This window comes from Haliotis cracherodii, unplaced genomic scaffold (genome assembly GCF_022045235.1).
Source record: "Haliotis cracherodii isolate W230 unplaced genomic scaffold, xgHalCrac1.p SCAF_14, whole genome shotgun sequence".
In the NCBI taxonomy this organism is placed as follows: domain Eukaryota; kingdom Metazoa; phylum Mollusca; class Gastropoda; order Lepetellida; family Haliotidae; genus Haliotis; species Haliotis cracherodii.
Window position 1 is genome coordinate 25,389,905 of NW_027266269.1, and position 23,624 is coordinate 25,413,528.

General features: G+C 42.9%; 1 protein-coding gene across 1 annotated transcript; it reads right to left on the reverse strand.

The window, feature by feature from the left end:
* Positions 1-8,148: 8,148 nt before the first annotated feature.
* Positions 8,149-22,532, reverse strand: LOC139460647 (zinc carboxypeptidase-like). Its single transcript, XM_071242117.1, has 11 exons — positions 22,432-22,532; positions 21,602-21,683; positions 19,530-19,663; positions 17,709-17,805; positions 16,930-17,031; positions 13,669-13,773; positions 13,374-13,487; positions 12,497-12,587; positions 10,300-10,514; positions 8,763-8,850; positions 8,149-8,330 (listed from the first exon to the last, which is right to left on the reverse strand). The coding sequence occupies exons 1-11, from the start codon at positions 22,530-22,532 to the stop codon at positions 8,149-8,151; spliced, it is 1,311 nt and encodes a 436-aa protein (XP_071098218.1).
* Positions 22,533-23,624: the final 1,092 nt, after the last annotated feature.

Below are 23,624 nucleotides of genomic sequence, written 5' to 3' on the forward strand. Positions count from 1 at the left end.
ATGTATACGTATGCATGTGCAATTAGAGTTGTGCCCCTTGACTACTGGATGTGTTGTATGAGTGTGTGTGCATGTGGCCTTTATTGAGGTGTTTGTCTCCCTGTAGATCCGACAGCCGATACAGGAGGAAGGACTTAATGGGTGAAATAGGCACAGAGCACACACAGTTATGACCACAAGCCTGCATTCTTTCTACTGGCTTATCAAAGCTATAAGGCAGCATACAGACTCTGAGAAATTCACTTAGGTCAGTTTCTGACTCTAGGCAAAAAGTCACCAGCATGCATGGGTTAGAATAAAGTAGCTGGTAGCACATCCAGTAACAATACCTCCATTGTGCAATCTACTAAGCCTTATCAAGATGGGTCGTTTAACTTTGGCTATTTAATCCCGTTCATACTTAAAATTGACTTAATTTTTTTCGTACTTTTGATGACGTTATTACGGTTGGTGTAAAGTATCCAAATCGAGGTAACGTTTATAAATCTTCGAGACTTCGAATGACAGGTGTTTTCCAAATGGACTCGTCCTACTTAAACTAGTTAGATGGTTCTTTTTGTACTGATTACCGAATTCAAATTTTCACATGAACTAATATCTATGCTGACAACTCCCTACTATATGTTCTTTGCGTGTATGATGACTTGTGTATTTCTGTTGTACGTAGTAGTGTTTCTAATTGGTTTCATCAGAGCTGAATTCAGACGAATTTGAAAACCTGAGCATTTGTATGTGTGTGTACATTTTATATCAGAATTAATCCAGCATGAATGTCGTGAGCCCTGAGTTGCTTCTGTATGTGAATTACTGTAAGTCAAGACTTTTTCAAATTTACGCAATTGCCTTTGGACTAGACAAAATTGTCACCCTCAAACCATATGTACAGCTTCTCCAGGCCGACTGTTGTCGCGGAGAGCTTGTACAGCTTCTCCAGGGCGACTGTTGTCGCGGAGAGCTTGTACAGCTTCTCCAGGCCGACTGTTGTCGCGGATAGCTTGTACAGCTTCTCCAGGCCGACTGTTGTCGCGGAGAGCTTGTACAGCTTCTCCAGGCCGACTGTTGTCGCGGAGAGCTTGTACAGCTTCTCCAGGCCGACTGTTGTCGCGGAGAGCTTGTACAGCTTCTCCAGGCCGACTGTTGTCACGGAGAGCTTGTACATCTTCTCCAGGCTGACTGTTGTCACGGAGAGCTTGTACAGCTTCTCCAGGCCGACTGTTGTCACGGAGAGCTTGTACATCTTCTCCAGGCCGACTGTTGTCACGGAGAGCTTGTACAGCTTCTCCAGGCCGACTGTTGTCACAGAGAGCTTGTACATCTTCTCCAGGCCGACTGTTGTCACGGAGAGCTTGTACATCTTCACCAGGCCGACTGTTGTCATGGAGATGTGATACACATGGCTGTATTTTAACTTTTGCAATTGCATAAGAAGGTAGATTTAATTCGTTCGGTGAAGTGTGCCACCTGTAGACTCCTCCAATCATTAGATGTCTGTACACGGTGTGTGTACCTGTGTTTAACACAAGCCGGGAGAGAGCTTCATGCATGTACAGCGATTCAACTTGATACATTTGTGTATAAATATATAAATACCTTCTTCATGTCTGTGGGAGGCTGAGTGATTGTGTCCCGTTTTAGAATAATTACTCGTAACAGGTGGAAGGTAAGTAGCGACTTTTCTACACGGAACATTCACATGATGTGCTCAACTAAGCCACTGGAATATAGCCCTGTTACCACTTGTCACCTTGGGAGGAATGGTATTGTATGTACTCTGTAACACCGCACACAAGTCTGTTCAGTTGCCAGAGTCCCTTTCGATTTGTGGACGATATTTGAGATTTTTGTATCTGAGAAAGGATGCTCCTTTGTCCTCTCCCAGCGTTTGGTTTCTTGAGACTTTTGGGTTTTGGAAAAATGGTTGAAACAATGCTTAGGATACAGCTTGTTTTCCATTTGTGCTGCCTGAACCGACTTGTGTGTGGCTTTCTACAACTCGCATCATTTGATCATGACTGATGTTTCTTCATGGAATGCATCCTGTATTTGTGGCTTACTTCTGGTGATTGAGTGATAGGTCCCATGGCTTCGGTAGCAGCCTGTGTGTTGATTTCATTGTTTAACTAGCTGTTTGTGATTGCAAGGGGAACAGTTGTCTCCCTTACATAGTTCTACAGAGTTGTGTCCCTTTACACTGCCCACTTTTGTTGCCATTGCCAAAATGTAGTGTGGAAAATAGGACACTGTTTTGAAACCCATGTAATTCAATTTAAATAACCTCCTGAACAGTAATGTCAAAATTGTCTCGGACCTCAACTACGTTTTGAGAGAAACATAATCACCCATCTTTGTATTGTGGTATATATGTTAGTGATAATGCGATGTTACTTTAATTGACCTAGTTCAATCCCAGAATAACTACCAACAACTAGTGCCTAGCGTTATCTCTCTTTGTCAACTCTTGTGTCGCAACCATGGACTTGTTCATTATAGGAAGCAGGATCTTTTTCTGTGCCAGTGTCCTATTGTTCAATAGTGTAACTGTGATTTTGTAACAAGTTTGACATGTTTGTTTGAATGGGCCAGGTGCAACATATATTCTTTTTGCTAGAGAGACCTGGATTCCCCCTTCGTCCCACACTGGTTGGATCTAGTTGAGACTGGTCAGATCTAGTTGAGACTGGTCAGATGCATCCAGTGGTGTCTCTTGATCAGTGTTGCCGTGAGGTGACATGCTAGATCTTTGCTGTTATGGGACATCCGGGGCAAAGCAGAGCCTCTCTTGATAATATTGGAGCAGTTCACACTGAAATGTAGGGACTATTTGAATTATTTGGGTTTTGCATAATGTAGGTACAACTCGAGTGTTTGAAACTGTTTTTCTAGTCTTGAGGGAACGGTGGGTCAGATTTACAAATTATGGAAGATGTTCTTCTAACTTTAGACCCCCCTGCCTCGCAGGTAAAGTTAGGAGTGCCATTTCAAAATTTGAAAATCTGAAATGTAACCTCGGTGACGTGATTTTGGAAGACGCCATAATGGATGAAATCTCCTTTAATAACTCCCCAACAAATAAGACTGGAAATAGCGAGTAACGCCTCTGGACAATGACAAGGGTGCTGTTTTGTGAGGACCAGGATGGTGTCCTGGAGCCAGTGTAGTGTTCTTTTGGGCGGCATGGCATCACTGTGACCTTGGACACACATGGCATCCTGGTGACCTTGAACTTGCAGGACATGGTGTGTTAGGATTAACACGGCATCGTGGCACCCTGAGACAGACGTGAGGCTACAGTGCAATATGGTGATTACTGTTCCCAGCTTTCTGTTGGTCAAGCTGTCCCATCAATAGAGGAAGTTGTGTCCCGTTTCTGAGTGGTAATCTGCATAATTTGACCAAGTGCTTAACTTGAATCTCATATTTCATGGTGTTTTGTCCAAACATAATACTAATGCGATCTCAGAAAAAAGATGTCTGCATTTTGTTGGAAAGCTGGAATTTTTAAATCCCCGACTTGTAATGGCATTTGTTCTAGCATATTTGAAACTGAGTTTGGGAACATATTGGGAGGCATAGACAGTGTTAAATGTGCAACTGACAACCTACTGTAAATTTGTATGTAATATGAAATGCTTGTTTATTATTTAATAATTGGAAGTTTGCTCAATATGAACTGCATTTTGTAGACTGATTATGAATATTGTTACTTGGAGGCAGCAGTGTCAGCTGTGTCTCTCCCCCCACCAGTTGTCTCCCTTGGCCTGGCTACTTGCCGTGGCCTGTCCAGTCTGTTGCTCTGTATAAAGGCTCAAGTTTGCACTATCTGGTTATTACACAGTGTTCATTTTCTCTGTAAATGTATTTGTACCACAGTGCATGTATGTAAGTATGTATGTATGTATTCTCGGGGTCCTGTTGCTATGGCAACAGGTACTCTGTTCAACAAGTTTCTGGGATTTGTTTTGCATATTGAAGAGCCATTTTAAGCTCCAATATGGAGTACCAGTGGGTTAGACGCGGACCCTATCAGGTGATCATTGTATTAAGAGCAGACAGTGTTATTAATGTTGATAATCATGGTAGGGAATGTATTTTGTAGCGCTTTTTGTAGTCTCGTTGCCATGGAAACGTGATGCATGGGTGCGTCATCAAAAACTCTGTTACGCAATTTATCTTATTGACTATGCGCCAATGATGTGTCATTTTGTTTGAATGATGTGAAAATAATCTCATTTTTTAAATACAACATTAAAAAGTGGCACTGACTTCTGTGTTTATTTGTGTTTATTATCGAAGATGGATGTTTACTCAGAATGTTGTAGAGTTATGTTCAAGGTGTCACGGACGAGCAACCGTTATTCAACATCATTTCAAATGTTAAGTTTAGACTCTGGCTATGGATGGGAGGCACGGGTGGCCCAGTCATCTAAGGCGCCGCAAATCAGTGTGCATAATTGTGTCCCTTGGACAAGCCTGAAACCTATAATTGTGGGTTCGAATCCCGGTTCGCTCCGATTATGTTTCTAGGTCTGTCAGCACCTTACCCGTGCTCGTTGGTTTCACCTAAGTGGTAAACGTCACAGACTTGCATCACTTCGGGCTTTCCTCCCACATAAAGCTGACACGCCGTGCTATAACTGGAATACTGTTAAAAGCGGCGTTAAACCCAACTCACTCACTCACTGGCTATGGTTGGTTGCATGTCGGAGATGGGTCTTGTGTAGCCCTGTAATTCAAGCGTTGGTTTGTCACACAGGACCTGGCTTCGATCCCCACATACATACAATGTGGTCTTTCTCTTGAAGTAATGACTCATCAAGGGTAAGAACGAGTATATTTCTCTTAATGCGTACAATGCATGGAGTCAAGTATTTGAATCCTCTGGAATGTGTTGAAAGTGGTGCAAACCCCGTCACAACACCACATGGATGATCCATGACCATGACCCATGAAGTTCCGGAGTAGAACAGGTCTTCAGCAACCCATGCTTGCAGTGAAAGGCGACTATGCTTGTAAGATGCGACTAAAGGGATCGGGTGGCCAGGCTCGCTGCCCCCCTGGCTGATTCATGTCATCGTATATCCCTATTACGTGGATCGATGATCATGATTTCAATCACTGGATTGTCTGGTCCAGAATCGATTTTTTACAAACCGCCGTCATACAGCTGGAATATGGCTGAGTGCGGCGTTAAACAACAAACAATAACAACCAGTGCTTTGACCCTGTGCCGTTACCTCCCTTGTTCAAATCCCTGATTTGTGATGCATGGGTCACATTTGTTAAATTCATTCTCAAACAGATTTTCCAAACCAATAATTTAGGGTCGCTCGAAATAGCAATACATTTTTAAAAATTGTATTTGATATAATGTGTTTGGTTCACGCAGATTAGTGCGAAAAAATGGAAATACTGTGCAAGTGTTGGTTGTTTAGTAGTTTACAGCAATATATAGAAGGGTGTCAACGCCCTCATGGGCGACTAACGGGATCGGGTGGTCAGGCTCGCTGACTTGGTTGATGCATGTCATCGTATCCCAATTGCGTAGACCGATGCTCATGTACATTTCACTGGATTATCGGGTTCAGAATCGATTATTTCCCGACCGCCTTCATATGGACGAAATGTTGAGGTCAACGTTAACCATCAAACAAACCGATCCCGTTAGTAGACTGTTGCTGAAGAACTATTCAAACCCCGGATCTTCACGGGGCTGTTTACCAGGTACTGGATACCAACATTTAAGTTTTGCAGATATGCTTGTGGGTTTTACAACAGTGGCGACCGCCTCTGTGGTCTAGTGGTAGAGCGTCCGCCCGGAGAGCGGAAGGTCCGGGGTTCGATTAAACCATATCAAAATTCGTATAAGATGGTACTTGTTGAGACCTTGTCTGGATGCTCGGCATTAAGGGGTTTAAACAAGTCCGTTTACCCTGAGAGGGGTCTTCACGTTAAACTGCGGTATGGTATGGCATGGTGAGCTAGTAGAGGAACTTCTTAATTCTTTCTCACAAAAAAAACAAAAAACATTCGTGCACAAACCAATTTTTGAATTCTCTACATCAACAACTTTGTGCCTACCTTTAAAGGTTAGATAAAAAATATAACGTCATTTACGTAGAGACTAAATACCTGGTTTTGCCATCAGCATTGGTGTACAGTACTTATTATTGTTAGCAACAAAAGACAAGACTGTTTCTTGCGATTGTCTTAGCGCGACATGGCGGTCACGGTAGGCGAAGGGAGGTAATTGGGATTTTATACGCGTTTTATCCACTGATATATGCCTTCCCACAATTTTGCAAATTTCTTGACACCGTTTTGAAAAATCTGCAGGAAACGACCACACATATTTTCTAACGAAGCGTGAATGCGAATTATTTTCTGTGTATGCAATTCGCATATTAACCACTCCTTTTTATTATGTTATCCCGAGTTAGGGTTTGCCTAGTCGTCTTCACTGGTCAGAGTTGCGTCCCTTTGACACGCCCAAAACGTATGCTCGTTGGTAATAATCCCGGTTCGCCCCGATTATGTTCTAAGTTTGTCAGCACCATTCCCGTCCTCGTGGGTTTCACCAAAGTGGTCAATGCATGTCATATCTCATTTGCGTAGATCTCCGCTCATGTCAATCACATGATTGTATGGTCCAGACTCGATTATTTTCAGCCTGCAGTCATATAGCTGGAATGTTGTTATGTCAGCGTTTAACAAATCTATAAAATGATGCGAGTTTTGAAATGACCGCTTCTGATGCTCTTCGTCAACTTGTATCTATGCTGATACAAACTGAAAACGCACAATTAACTGACCTGTGAAGATCCGGGGTAGAATAGGTCTTCAGCAACCCATGCTTGTCACAAGAGGGGACTAACGGGATCGAGTGGTCAGGCTCGCTGACTTGGTTGATGCATGTCATAGTATCCCAATTGCGTGTATCGATGCTCATAATGTCAATCATTGGATTGTCTGGTCCTGACACGATTATTTACAGACCGCCGTCATACAGCTGTAATATTGCTGAGTGCGGCAAAAAACCAAACAGACATAATTCAACTCGAAATGAATGACAAGACAACGATTTTGACAGTTTCAGTTTCTCGAAGCACAACAAATGAGATTCAAAAACCTAATGACGACATTGTTGTGTATGATTATCTCTTGCCTAAATACCCAGAACGACTTAGTATTTAATTCTTGTGGCTAGTTTGCCAAATGTTATATAAATTCGAATATGCGTTTTCAAAGTATGTCAGAAAACAAATACAATCAATTCACAAGAAAGGAAATAAATGGAAGTAATTAATATATATTATGGGTTTAAAGTAATTCAAACCTCCTCGGCCGAAACTACAATCGTTTCGCCCGCACCTATGACAAAGCTGCATGTTTAGTTTGTTGTTGTTGTTTCTTTGATGTTTAACGGCACACTCAGACAAATTCCAGCTATATATATGACAGCGGTATGTAAATAATCGAGTATGGGCGAGATGATCCAGTGATTGACATAATGAGCATCGATCCACGCAACTGGGATTTGATGACATGAATCAACCAAGTCAGCGAACCTGACCACCCGATCCCGTTAGTCGCCTCTTTCGACAGGTGTGGTGGCCGTGCAATTTTCAAGCAGTAGTGTAAAAGGAAGAGAATTAATTGATGTCGCCTCTGAAGACCTATCCTAATCCGGATCTTCACGAGTCCGACTAAAATGAAGATCTATTTGTCAAGCGTTATCACATGGATGTCAAGACATGCTTGTTGCTCCTGGTGTTCCTGTTCGGGTTACTGTTATTTGCAGGTCATCGTGTTACATCGTGTTGGATCGTGTTACAGATTGAATATTGCTGGCTGCAGCTTCAAGCAACAAATATTCACTCATTCATTTTTTTACCTCTGGTTAAAAAGATCCAGGAAACTTTATTTCAAATATTATTTCTGGTTTTCCTTTCCCATTATAAAACCTCTAAATAACGAAACAAATTATGAAACAGTTTTATTCCGAAACTATTGACACTTTCTCGACACAATCATTGCAACACATAAGCAATATATATAGGTAAAATTAGAAAAAAAACAATCGTGTGTCAGTGTTATATCACAGGGAGTGGAGGACAAGATTTAGTCTGGGATGTGGGCAGGGGCTGTAGGCTACAACTCCGACACAATGGCATGCATGGACACCCAGAGGTCCTCGCCGGTTGGGATGATCTCACTGGCCGGAAGCTCAAACCCGGAGTTGGCGTTGGCGTCGGGTCTCATCTCGTAGGTCATGGCGTACGGGATGTTGGCGTTGAGGCGGGCCCAATCTGAGGACGTTCCGGATGCAACGTCTGCAAGCACAGGAGCCGATAATAATAATAATAATAATAATAATAATAATAATGTTGCTGTTGATGATGATGATGATGATGATGATGATGATGATGATGATGATAAAATTCCATCCATGGGACGACCCAAAATGATAGGGAACAACATTCTTAGGAATAGGCCCGTATACATTCTCAGACATATCCAGGCCAATAAACCTGATCTTGACCTTTTTGATAATTCTAATGAAATCATATGTATCATTATTTTCTGTCCCTTTTGACACTAATGTGATTGATTCAATTTAATCTGTAGATAACAACAACAACAACAACAACAACAACAACAACAACAACAACAACGGTACAAGTACTTTTAGTGATGACAAGGAGGCGTCATTCTGCTTGTCCCTGTCGGTGGCGAATGAATCAAATCGGTAAGGCAGCACTTACAGAGTATCTCAGGCGCTGTTCCTACAAAGTACTCCTTCTGGTAGGGGAGGTTCCTGATGGCGTCCTTGGCGAGGTTCGTGATCCTCCTCTGAGGAGAGATTCGTAGTGAGACATAGAGATGATGATGATGATGATGATGATGATGATGAGACGAGGTGATGAGAGATGAATTAGTGAGTGAGTGAGTTGGGTTTAACGCTTTTAACAGTATTCCAGTCATATCGCCAGCTTAATGTGGGAGGAAAGCCCGAAGTGATGCAGGTTTCAGACGTTTACCACTTCGGTGAAACCCACGAGCACGGGTATGGTGCTAGAAACATAACTGGGGCGAATCGGGATTCGAACCCACAGTCATAGGTTTCTGGCGTGCCCAAGGGACGCAACTCTGCACAGCGAATCGCGGCACCTTAGACGACTGGGCCACCCGTGCCCCCAAGAGATGAATTAAGAATTTAGAACGACCATGCAGTCCAACTTTTCTCAATGTGTGCCACATCACTCATGCTCAAAGGCACAAAATGATCAAAAACAACGCTCACTGCAAAAAGAAAGTCCAGATATACAAGCTTGTATATGCTTTGGATAGATGATACATCCAAAGCCTAAACAATTTTGGATAGATGATATATCCAAAAATATACAATTTTGTGTATATGATATATCTAAGATTGTCTTTCTTTGTACACATTGATAAAGGGAGATAAGTGCAAGTATTCGCTGTTAAATATAATGTATGTGCAAAAGACAGTGTTTAAGTTGATCACTGTGTTTCTTTGAATATGTTGGTAAAGGGGGATAATTGCTATGTTTGTTCTGTATGTGCAAAATGCAGTGTTTTTAAGTCGATCAATATTATTAGCAAGTTTCAAATAAAATTGATATAGTGGCGTGTAACATTACTGGAATGTTTAATTAGTACTCCACACTGTTAGCGGGAATACGTACTCTCAAATATACAAACTTGTGTATTTTTGGAAATACCAAATATACCAAATTGTATATTTTGGATATATTGGAATTTTCCCTTGTGGCTTGTGTGTGTTTTTTTGTGCTAGGGAACTCCCATGAACTGGTCCGTCGAAGTTTACGTCATTTCAAAAATACAGTTGAGTGAATAACGTTTGAACGTCAAATTGTTTCTTTCATATGAACGTCAGTTTCGCGGTCATGTATAATATCAAGTAAATTTCAAATTGAAACATTCCATTTGGTTTGACATCGCTTTCAAAAGTATTGCATTAATTTAGAGACGCCCGTGCGTGCGTGCGTGTGTGTGTGCGCGCGCTTATACCATTCCGGAATTATGCAGGTGCTACCCCAGTGAGATACCACGCCGCAGTTTAACAAGAATATCCCACTCAGACACATTAAACTGGCTCCGAGCCGACCAGTCCTTGTTTTATCCACTATGTGCCGAGCGATAGGCAGGGTAATAACAAGTACCATCTTTGAACGTCTTTTGGTATGACGCGGCCGGGGATCGAACTACCGACCATCCGCTCCCCGCTGCATCAAACAGACCACACCAGATACGTACAATCTCAGCATTATTATCCGGCACGGTGTTCTCGGCGTATCCGTAGGGCACGAGAAGATACTGGGAGTAGGAGTGGATGGAGAGGTAGGCGGAGATGGGGCCCTCGTTGCTCTGGATACTGGAGACCCAGTCTCGGATATTTCTCGTTTCCGCCTCGGAGAAGACGCTGGCGCCTCGGAAGGTGTCGGAAAAACAGCTGGAGGAAGATCCGGTGCCTGGAGAGGAAGACAAAACACATCCCTCGATAAATACACTACTGAAGACTAAAAAACCAAACCGTCATTACATATCAATATCACTGACGTCATTGCATTCCAGAGTGACCTTATGTAATTCGATGAGAACATGTGGAAAGAGTGCAAGAGAAATTTCAGTCTCATTAAAATCAGATCTTAGTGCTCGCCACAACACAAGGATCTGAGGACATCCCATTACAGGTCGTGTCAGAACGACCTTTCACCCGACCGACAAGAGCGTCGCTTACGAGATCGCGAAAGTTAAAGTCTGGGTGTGTTTTCTGATCATGCAACCACGCCCAGGTTAACACGGGTTATTTCGAACGACAGTTAAGAGCTGTAGGACCGATTCCGTCAAAAATAATCTCGCTTCAATAGGATCAACTTTTGAAACGGGGGAGACTTGCTAAAGCCCAGGGGAAGTACAGCCATGCATTCTCGACCATCTGTTTGACATTCCAGAATTTTCATTAAAATTTGTTCAGTTTTAAATTTTGAATCGAGATCCTTGTTTACATTTTTAAAGCGTAGTCCAGAATGGAAGCGACTTTCCATAGCCCCCGGGAAGTACTGCCATACAATCTCGGCCTTCCGTTATACATTCCAAGATTTTCTATATAAGGCGTACAAATTAAAATTTTGAATTGAGAACATATTTTGCAAAGCGTACTAAGGAATGGAAGTCGCCATTTTAAAATTAGTGCCGTGAAGCTCGAGAAAGCTGTTTTCTGATTGGCTAATGTTGACTTGGCATTAGCGCAGCCATTCTTGAAAATCACTGGATGTGACGTCAAATAAACAGGCTGAGTGTTTTTTATTTTGGCCTGTACCGGCTCCTAGCTTGGCACAAATTGACGACGCGCATAGTGAGCCGGGAACCAGCTTACTTCTGACATGACCTGTAATGGGAGGTCCTCAGATGTTCGTGTAGTGGTAACGAGCATTAAGATCCAATTTTAATAAGAAAATATTATCAGTGATATTTGTATTTACAAACAGTAATAGTGTTAAAATGTGTGGGTGTTTTTGAGTGAGTATTCCGATGTATTACACTTTAAAGAATATAAATTGCATCGAATACTTAACACACCTGCAAATCTGAAAATACATACTGTTTGTCAGCCAGCTAATTCATACGAGCGGATATGGTCTTGATAATATAAAGAAGAAGAGAATGGACGTATTGGTAAGCCCGGCTGTATTTTTGTGTGTGATTGCTTCCCCCAAAGATTTTTTGTTTGTTGTTGAGAGACAAGTAAACATCATTCTATCGTTCTGTTTGTTTTTTGTTTAACGCCGCACTCAGCAATATTCCAGCTATATCACGGCGGTCTGTAACCAGACAACCCAGTGATTAATATCACGAGTATCGATCCACGCAATTGGGAAACGATGACATGCATCAACCAAGTCAGCGAGCCTGACCACCGATCCCGTTAGTCGCCTCTTACGACAAGCATAGTCGCCTTTTACGGCAAGCATGGGCTACTGAAGACCTTTCCTACCCCGGTTCCTCACGGGTCCATCATTCTAGTGAAATACTACGGCAATTGAACAAACTTTTGAACAAAAATTGCATAAGTTTTGTAACAACTGCCAAACTATTGCAGCCGTAGTCCTGTGTCTGTTTACATGTTTGTTGCTTTACGCCGCACTCAGCAATATTACAGCTATACCGTCGGTCTGTAAATAATCGAGCCTGGACCAGACAATCCAGTGATTGACATCATGAGCATCGATCCACGCAATTGGGATATGATGACATGCATCAACCAAGTAAGCGAGCCTGACCACCCGATCCCGTTAGTCCCCTCTGAAGACCTATTCTAATCCGGATCTTCCCCCTAAGACATAAGGCAACACTCGCTCCCCATTTCCACCTGTGTTGGACCCGGTACAGCTACACCGTTTAAGTGTCGTTGTGATATAATTGCAAACGACACTATTGACATGAACAATACCTCCAAAATTGGCATCCCAGTTCCTGTTCAGGTCCACACCGCGGCCGAAGATGGAACTGCAGGTGTTCCTGTTCTTCCTCCACAGACGGTCCTGGAGAACACAGCAATGTGACCATGGCATGTACACTGGATAGATGGATAGATGAGGTATACATCAGGGTGTGTGTGTGTGTGTGTGTGTGTGTGTGTGTGTGTGTGTGTGTGTGTGTGTGTGTGGTTATACCCATTAGAGTTGGTGACAAGGACGATGTACTTACAGTGGAGTGTGTGTAGGTATACCTATCAGACCTGGTGACAAGGACGATGTACTTACAGTGGTGTGTGTGTAGGTATACCCATCAGGGTTGGCGACAAGCACGATGTACTTACAGTGGTGTGTGTGTGTAGGTATACCTATCAGACCTGGTGACAAGGATGATATACTTACAGTGGTGTGTGTGTAGGTATACCCATCAGGGTTTGTGACAAGGACGATGTTTTTACAGTGGTGTGTGTGTAGGTATACCCATCAGGGTTTGTGACAAGGACGATGTACTTACAGTGGTGTGTGTGTAGGTATACCCATCAGGGTTTGTGACAAGGACGATGTTTGTACAGTGGTGTGTGTGTAGGTATACCCATCAGGGTTTGTGACAAGGACGATGTACTTACAGTGGTGTGTGTGTAGGTATACCCATCGGGGTTTGTGACAAGAATGATGTACTTACAGTGGAGTGTGTGTAGGTATATTCATCAGGGTTGGTGACAAGGACGATGTACTTACAGTGGAGTGTGTGTGTAGGTATACCCATCAGGGTTGGTGACAAGAACGATGTACTTACAGTGGTGTGTGTGTAGGTATACCTATCAGACCTGGTGACAAGGACGATGTACTTACAGTGGTGTGTGTGTAGGTATACCCATCAGGGTTGGTGACAGGAACGATGTACCACTCAAAGTTGTTGTACAAAAATTCGGCTTGACTGCCGGGGATGGATCGTTCGTGAAGCATCTGTAGAGAAACAGAAGTCGTTGGAGCCCAGATATTGGATAAATCTAAAAGAAACCCGAATGCCGCTGACTGTCTGGCACAGTGGCACTGGCAGCAAGGGTACAGGGTACGCACTCTCTGTACAAAATTGGACGCGACCTATCTTCAAAGTTGGACGCTACCTCTCTCCAAACTTGCTCACCCTGTCTACAAAGTACATCGAGGAGGCAGGTGTAACCCATTCTCTGGCGTGAATCCCGGCTTCGATGAAGATACGCTTCTTGCCAGAAACATTGGGGTTGTTAATCTGAAAGAAAAAAACATTAAATTTAAATAAATATACTCAGTGGACTACAGACCCATGAACATCCGGGTTAGAATGGGTCTTCAGCAACCCATGCTTGCCGTCAATGGCGTCTATGTTTGTCGTAAAAGGCGAATAACGGAATCGGGTCATCGCATCATGTCATCGCATCCTAATTACGTAGACCCGTGAAGATCCGGGTGACAATTGGTCTTCAGCAACCCATGCTTGTCGTAAGAGGCGATCGGGTGGTCGATGAATGTCATCGTATCCCAACTGCGCAGATTGATGCTCGTGATGTCAATCACTGGATTGTCTGGTCCAGACTCGAGCATTTACGGACCGCCGTCATATAGATAGAATATTGCTGAGTGCGGCGTTAAACAACAAACAAACAAACGTAGATCATTGATAGTGATATCAATCACTGGACAGTTTGGTCCAGACTCGAGTATTTACAGACCGCTGTCATATAGCTGGAAAATTGCGGCGTTAAACAACAAACAAACACTGGACTACGATTGCAATAGTTTAGCAGTTGCTACAAAACTGATGCAATTTTTGTTCAATAGTTGTACACCTATTGCAATAGTATTTCAACAGAATGATGAATACTTGTCTCTTTTTTGTTTAATTCGATATAGAGTCAAAGCCAAACCTGTAGCGGAGTGTCGAGTTTAATTGTTTATATTTTAGCTCGTCATGTTTCGCATTTAAATACATCGATAATTCAATCCATCTGTAAGGTCCTTATAGATAATGAAATTGTGTGTTGTTGATTTGTGTGTCGTTACTACAGTTTATACCGCCGTCATATAGCTGGAATATTGCTGAGTGTGGCGTTAAACAACAAATAAACAGTCAAACAAAACTGCTGTTTATATGACGAATGCACCTTTGTCAACGGAAGCGAGTGACGACACCCTTCTCCATTTCGAGTCACTGATCCATGAGACACTTCTTATTGTTTTTGGGTCTCCATAAATGTTGATGTGACCACGTACTTGCTTACCATGGACGTATCGTGACACCAGAATACATTATACGTACATGGCTGTAGCTGGTCGATCTTCCCTCTGGGTCGGCCTATGGTTGACGTTGATGTGACAGCGTACTTGCTTGCCATGGACGTATCGTGACACCAGAATACATTATACGTACATGGAAGTAGCTGGTCGATCTCCCCTCTGGTTCGGCCTATGGTTGACCCTGATGTGACCACGTACTTGCTTACCATGAACGTATCGTGACACCAAAATACATTATACGTACATGGATGTAGCTGGTCAATCTCCCCTCTGGATCGGCCTATGGTTGACGTTGATGTGACCACGTACTTGTTTACCATGGACGTATCGTGACACCAAAATACATTATATGTACATGGATGTAGCTGGTCGATCTCCCCTCTGGGTCGGCCTATGGTTGACGTTGATGTGACAGCGTACTTGTTTACTATGGACGTATCGTGACACCAGAATACAATATACGTATATGGATGTAGCTGGTCGATCTTCCCTCTGGATCGGCCTATGGTTGACGTTGATGTGACCACGTACTTGCTTGCCATGGACGTATCGTGGCACCAGTATACATTATACGTACATGGAAGTAGCTGGTCGATCTCCCCTCTGGATCGGCCTATGGTTGACCCTGATGTGACCACGTACTTGCTTACCATGGACGTATCGTGACACCAGAATACATTATACGTACATGGATGTAGCTGGTCAATCTTCCCTCTGGGTCGGCCTATGGTTGACGTTGATGTGACCACGTACTTGCTTGCCATGGACGTATCGTGGCACCAGAATACATTATACGTACATGGAAGTAGCTGGTCGATCTTCCCTCTGGGTCGGCCTATGGTTGACGTTGATGTGACCACGTACTTGTCTACCATGGACGTATCGTGACACCAGAATACATTATATGTACATGGAAGTAGCTGGTCGATCTCCCCTCTGGGTCGGCCTATGGTTGACGTTGATGTGACAGCGTACTTGTTTACCATGGACGTATCGTGACACCAGAATACATTATACGTACATGGAAGTAGCTGGTCGATCTTCCCTCTGGGTCGGCCTATGGTTGACGTTGATGTGACCACGTACTTGTCTACCATGGACGTATCGTGACACCAGAATACATTATACGTACATGGATGTAGCTGGTCGATCTCCCCTCTGGGTCGGCCTATGGTTGACGTTGATGTGACCACGTACATGCTTACCATGGACGTATCGTGACACCAGAATACATTATACGTACATGGAAGTAGCTGGTCAATCTCCCCTCTGGGTCGGCCTATGGTTGACGTTGATGTGACCACGTACTTGTCTACCATGGACGTATCGTGACACCAGAATACATTTTATGTACATGGAAGTAGCTGGTCAATCTCCCCTCTGGTTCGGCCTATGGTTGACGTTGATGTGACCACGTACTTGCTTACCATGGACGTATCGTGACACCAGAATACATTATACGTACATGGATGTAGCTGGTCGATCTCCCCTCTGGGTCGGCCTGTGGTTGACGTTGATGTGACCACGTACTTGTCTACCATGGACGTATCGTGACACCAGAATACATTATACGTACATGGATGTAGCAGGTCGATCTCCCCTCTGGGTCGGCCTATGGTTGACGTTGATGTGACCACGTACTTGTCTACCATGGACGTATCGTGACACCAGAATACATTATACGTACATGGATGTAGCAGGTCGATCTCCTCTCTGGGTCGGCCTGTGGTTGACGTTGATGTGACCACGTACTTGCTTGCCATGGACGTATCGTGACACCAGAATACATTATACGTACATGGATGTAGCTGGTCGATCTCCCCTCTGGGTCGGCCTATGGTTGACGTTGATGTGACCACGTACTTGTTTACCATGGACGTATCGTGACACCAGAATACATTATACGTACATGGAAGTAGCTGGTCAATCTCCCCTCTGGTTCGGCCTGTGGTTGACGTTGATGTGACCACGTACTTGCTTGCCATGGACGTATCGTGACACCAGAATACATTATACGTACATGGAAGTAGCTGGTCAATCTCCCCTCTGGGTCGGCCTATGGTTGACGTTGATGTGACCACGTACTTGTTTACCATGGACGTATCGTGACACCAGAATACATTATACGTACATGGATGTAGCTGGTCGATCTCCCCTCATATGTCGTGTGGTCCAGGGTCCCCGTCGACACTCCGCTGAAGCTGTTGGCGAAACCGGTGATGTAGTTGTTGATCTGAAAGTTATTTTGAATGTTTCAGCTTTGAAACGAGGACCATCGTTAATACATTATTATTGTTATTATTACTATTATTACTATATACATTCATATTATTATTGTTCTGAAACAGAAAGAGAAAAAGAGTGGGGCAGCATTAGGATTGTGAAGTCATCACTCAGGACAGGGTAACCGCGTCAACGCAAATTCCTAGGAGTGAGTGAGTTGGGTTTAACGCCGCTTTTAACAGTATTCCAGTCATATCGCGGCGTGTCAGCTTAATGTGGGTGGAAAGCCCGAAGTGATGCAGGTCTCACACGTTTACCACTTCGGTGAAACCCACGAGCACAGGTATGGTGCTGAAAAACCTAGAAACATAATTGGGGCGAACCGGGATTCGAACCCACAATCATAGGTTTTTGGCGTGCCCAAGGGACGCAACTCTGCACAGCGAATCGCGGCGCCTTAGACGACTGGGCCAGCCGTGCCCCCATTTCCTAGGAACGATCCTCATTATATCGAGGTATCACAGTTCGAAACAAGCGGAGTGTCTGGGACAATAAACTTACATGAGGTCAAGGGTGTTTTTTTTCGTTGATGGAAGTATAAACAGAAAAGCCGCGGTGCTCCCAGCGCTTGTCACATCACATGTTTTAACGTAACATCACCGAGGTGACTCGGTCGGCCCTACTCACCGTAGCGAGGTCGTTGTATTTCGTGTGGTCGACTATGCCGTTGAAGTAGTGTTGGACCCCGCTGTAGGACTTCTCTTGTGGGGGATTGTCCAGGAGACTGATATGAAATGGCAAACATTATTATGAGGAACACAACGTTTCGGAGTATATGCTTCATCGGATGATAGACTGATGTAAGAACAATGTAGACGTAAGAACATCGAAAGTAATAAGATAACAAAAGGTGGAAACTTAATATGAAGCGAAGGGGAAACGATACCCTCGTAAATCACAATTCAATGCGGTTCACCATACATCTTGTTCACGAATACGACTTATATCGCTCAACAAAGAAAGATCAACAAACAAATAAAATTAATTCCGGATACCTTCATGATATAGTACAATTCTGATTGAACTGAATTTTCTAAGACGCCATAAATCATCAACGAAGGCGTCCTGTATGTCTTCATCAACTATTGATGAACTGAATCTTGTGAGACGCCAATAACCATTAACAAAGGCGACACGGTATGTCCTCATGATCGAGTAATGAACTCTATGTCTCCATGTACTATCAGTGAACAGTATGCCTTCATGAACTATTAACGAACATTGTTGCTTCATGAAATATAAATGAACAGAATGCCTTCATGAACTATTAACGAACATTGTTGCTTCATGAAATATTAATGAAAAGTATGCTTTCATGAACTATAAACGAACATTGTTGCTTCATGAAATATTAATGAACAATATGCCTTCATGAACTATTAACGAACATTGTTGCTTCATGAAATATTAATGAACAGTATGCCTTCATGAACTATTAACGAACATTGTTGCTTCATGAAATATTAATGAACAATATGCCTTCATGAACTATTAACGAACGTTGTTGCTTCATGAAATATAAATGAACAGAATGCCTTCATGAACTATTAACGAACATTGTTGCTTCATGAAATATTAATGAAAAGTATGCTTTCATGAACTATAAACGAACATTGTTGCTTCATGAAATATTAATGAACAATATGCCTTCATGAACTATTAACGAACATTGTTGCTTCATGAAATATTAATGAACAGTATGCCTTCATGAACTATTAACGAACGTTGTTGCTTCATGAAATATTAATGAACAGTATGCTTTCATGAACTATTAACGAACATTGTTGCTTCATGAAATATTAATGAACAGTATGCCTTCATGAACTATTAACGAACATTGTTGCTTCATGAAATATTAATGAACAGTATGCATTCATGAACTATTAACGAACATTGTTGCTTCATGAAATATTAATGAACAATATGCCTTCATGAACTATTAACGAACATTGTTGCTTCATGAAATATTAATGAAAATATGCATTCACGGACTATTAATGAACATCGTTGCTTCATGAAATATTTATGAAAGTATGCATTCTTGAACTATTAATGAACATCGTTGCTTCATGAAATATTTATGAAAGTATGCATTCGTGAACTATTAATTAACATCATTGCTTCATGAAATATTTATGAAAAATATGCATTCATGAACTATTAATGAACATCATTGCTTCATGAAATATTTATGAAAAGTATGCATTCATGAACTATTAATGAACATTGTTGCTTCATGAAATATTTATGAAAAGTATGCATTCATGAACTATCAATGAACATTCTTGCTTCATGAAATATGAAAAGTATGCATTCATGAACTATTAATGAACATCGTTGCTTCATGATATATGTATGAAAGTAAGCATTCATTAACTATTAATGAACATTGTTGCTCCGTGACATATTTATGAAAAGTATGCATTCGTGAACTGTCAATGAACTCACTCCTGGATGTTTTCATGTTTAACTTCATACTGAATGCCCGCCGCGTTGATGAGATCGACGAATCTCTGGTAGGTCTCTGGAGGCACCCTGACCCGACCCTGGTGGTTGACCCGGGGCTCTATCCACACGTCTAGCTGCCAACACATAGATTGACACGTATCACAACGTGGTGTTGTCCGACCTCGCCCCACCGCTCCCACCCCACCCCCATCACACACACACCCTCACAGAAACAATGCACACAGGCCTTCACAAAGTCACTCTCACCAGCTGCTCTCATTAAGATATAACTGCAACGCTTGCATGCACGCCGATGCACACAACGTTGAAATTTACGCATCGCGGCCATTTATGCACATCGTTGCATCTCTTAATGCACGCACCTGACCCCAATCCTTCCGAGCAAGCTACAAGTAGGTGGGATTATATATGTATGTATGTGTGTGTGTGTTTGTGTTTCTGCGTGTGCGTGTGTACCACTGACATACCATGCCGCAGTTTAATATACTTACCCCACTCAGACACATTACACTGGCTCCGAGCCGACCGGTCCTTGTTTTAGCCACTTAATGCCGAGCGCCAGACAGGGTAACAACAAGTAACATCTTTTAACGTCTTTTGACGTCTGAGGCGGCCGGGGATCGAACCCCGGACCTTCCGCTCTCCGGGCGGACGCTCTACCACTAGACCAACGAGGCGGACCCATCGACCATTTATACTGACTCCGAGCCCACTCGTCCTTGTTGTATCACCTTTTTGCCGAGCGCCAGGCAGGGTAACAACAAGTGCCATCCTTTGCTAAGCCGCGGCCGGGGATCCAACCGCCGACCCTTCGCTTTCCGGGCAGACGTTATATCAACTAGACCACTGAGGCACCAATGCACGCACACATAAATAATATGTGTTTGTTTTGTTTATTTGTTGTTTAATGCCGCACTCAGCAATATTACCGCTAAATGACGGCGGTCTGTAAATAATCGAATCTGGACTAGACAATCCGGTGATTGACATGACCATCGATCCACGCAACTGGGATACGATGATATGCATCAACCAATTCAGCGAGCCTGACCACCCGATCCCGTTAGTCCTTTACGTCAAGCAAGGGTTGCTGAAGACCCATAAACTCATAAACAATGTACAAATGTTGTTAAACACTTGTGTCACGGTCGCACACAAACTCATAAACAGCATTTTCAACGTGAGGTATAAAAAACATTCTTCTTCTAATTTATCTCACCACATTCACGCAACAATCCCACCCAATATCGCTACAATGTGTGAAGCCCATCTGTGGTGTCCCCGCCGTGATATTGCTGGAATATTGCTAAAAGCGGCGTAAAACCATACTCACTCACTCACTCACACACCAAATATCATATACACGACACCACAAACATACACTACCGGGCAAAAGAAAGCATACATCCGCGTTTGATGGTGGCAAAGACTGAAACAAACACAAAACGGTTGCTTTCAGCCCAGTAACGTTTTGATAATGTTTGTAGTTTTGTTGTCTGACGAAGCAAGCTCGCTGGTTTGTTTGTTTGTTGTTTGACACCGCACTCAGCAATATTCCAGCTATATGACGGCGGTCTGTAAGGAATCGAGTCTGGACCAGACAATCCAGTGATCGACATCATGAGCATCGATCAACGCAATTGGGATCGATGACATGCATCAAACAAGGTCAGCGAGCCTGACCACCCGATCCCGTTAGTCGCCTCTTTCGACAGGTGTGGTGGCGGTGCAATTTTCAAGAAGTAGTGTAAAAGGAAGAGAATTAATTGATGTCAACTTCTTTATTATGAGGAACACAACGTTTCGGAGTATATGCTTACTCCTTCATCAGGTGAATTAGGAGATAAACATACTGTGTTTTCAATGTAGAGCTAGGTTACCTGTAAATTTAACCCCGCTAAATAGAATTTGGAACTGAACTTTTTCAAGTGCTTTGTTCCGCCCGACAGTTTGTTTTCAGACAATTCTTCCATACTTACGAACATATACACGGTTATGTGTTTCGATACACGACGTCTCACATACTTGTTCATGCAGTGACCAAGACCTACCCCAAGGTGACCGCTGTTCTCGAGTTCGGCTAGAAAGTCGGCCTGTTCCTTGTTTTGAGGAGTTACTGCAAGCAGGCGGTGACTGGAGTGGAATGGAATTTTTTACGGTTGAGACAAGATCATATTTTTCAGTTACATCCGCAAAACTGATATTTATTTAATTAAAACTACGTGTCTTAATTAATTGCAAGAAAACACCTTGGAACAATGTGACAGACAATTTCTTTTGTTTGAAACAGTCTGAAATATAATATTTTTAAAGATATTTCTGGTATAATTTTTTTAAAATCCAACAGTCAGTTTCTACCAATCTTTCTTCATATCATTTACGACCAGTGAAGATTCCGGGGTAGAATAGATCTTCAGCAAGCCATACTTGCCGTAAAAGGAGACTATGTTTGTCGTAAAAGGCAACAAACGGGATCGGGTGGTCAGGCTCGCTGACTTAATGCATGTCATCAATCCCAGTTGCTTGGATCGATGCTCATGATGTTAATCACTGGATTGTCTGGTCCAGATTTGAATATTTTACAGACCGCCGTCATAGCTGGAATATTGCTGAGTGTGGCGTTAAATAACAAACAAACAAAAAATACAATTGCTTGCATTGATGCTCATGATATCAATCAGTGGATTGTCTGGTCCAGACTCGTTTATTTACAGACCGCCATCATATAGCTGGAATATAGCGGCGTCAAACAACAAAAAAACCCACCAAAACCCAAAACAAATCATATCATAAACGGCTTATTCTTAATATCGAACAACGCGATACATGGTACAACATTGAAACAAGAAATTAAAACATTATAACAAGGCTTCACACTTACTTGACATAAGTCACCTTCTGGGGAAGTGCCCCCTCCTTGGGCAGCGTGTCCCCACCGGTCAAAGCTAGCCACCCAATGAACATCAATAGTTCCATCATCATCACAGAAACCCGGGATGGGGTGACTGACTGACTGATATAGAAGATTTTCCGACTGTAGCGTATTTCGCACACGGGTGGGGTGACACAGACACCCCCCTTTATATATACCCGGGGTAGGTAGCAGTTAGGCTGTAAACGTGTCAGACTCCATTGCTCCCCCGAATGTCACATTGCTTTATTACTTTACTGCCCGTGTAAACAGCTTCTCACACGACTTAGGTCATTTGAGATCACAGAACAGAACTCATTTGGCCCACTGTATCCTTTTTAGGGGGTTTACCGTCGCGTTTAAGATCCCCAGCAATTCATTCTTATCGTAAGAGGCGACTAAATGGATTGGGTGTTCAGACTCGCTGACCTAGCTCATTGCATGTCTTCGTGTCCCAAATGCGTAGAAATGCGTTCGCTCGTCACGCTGAAGTTCGATTCCCGACATGGCTACAATGTGTGAAGCCCATTTCTGGTGTGCCCCGCCGTGATATTGCTGGAATATTGCTAAAAGCGACATAAAACCATGCTCACTCACGCACTCACCCCATATGCATAGATTGATGTTCATGATGTCAATCACGGGATTGTCTGGTCCAGACTTGACTGTTTCCAGACCGCGATCGCATTCTTAAAGCGGCGTTAAACAACAAAAAAGCATATAAAGCGACGTGCATGTACGCGTGCGTGTACTGGTAATAGTCCGGACTAATGTCGGTTTTGTAGTGCTAGCCCATTGAGATACCAGGACGCAGATACCTTTATGCTACAGAACCCCCTTCCCAATATATTAAGCCTTTTCACACAAAAACGTGTGTATGAATACATCGATAGCCTACATATCGATTCATAAACAAGAGGGCCTGTATAGCTCACCTGGATATTGACGCAATCATGACAAAATATACATTTGCATTGTACATGTATATGATACTGCAAATATTTCGTAAGTTTGACTCTGTCAGCATTTCAAAGGGGTGGATGGCAAATCTGACAGCATGAACGTGTATTTCTCTACATACAAAGGTAGCATGAAGATCTGAACCGTCATGTTATGATCCTGATCTAAGTTTCCAGAGGCAAGGCTGGACCCCAGGGTGAATC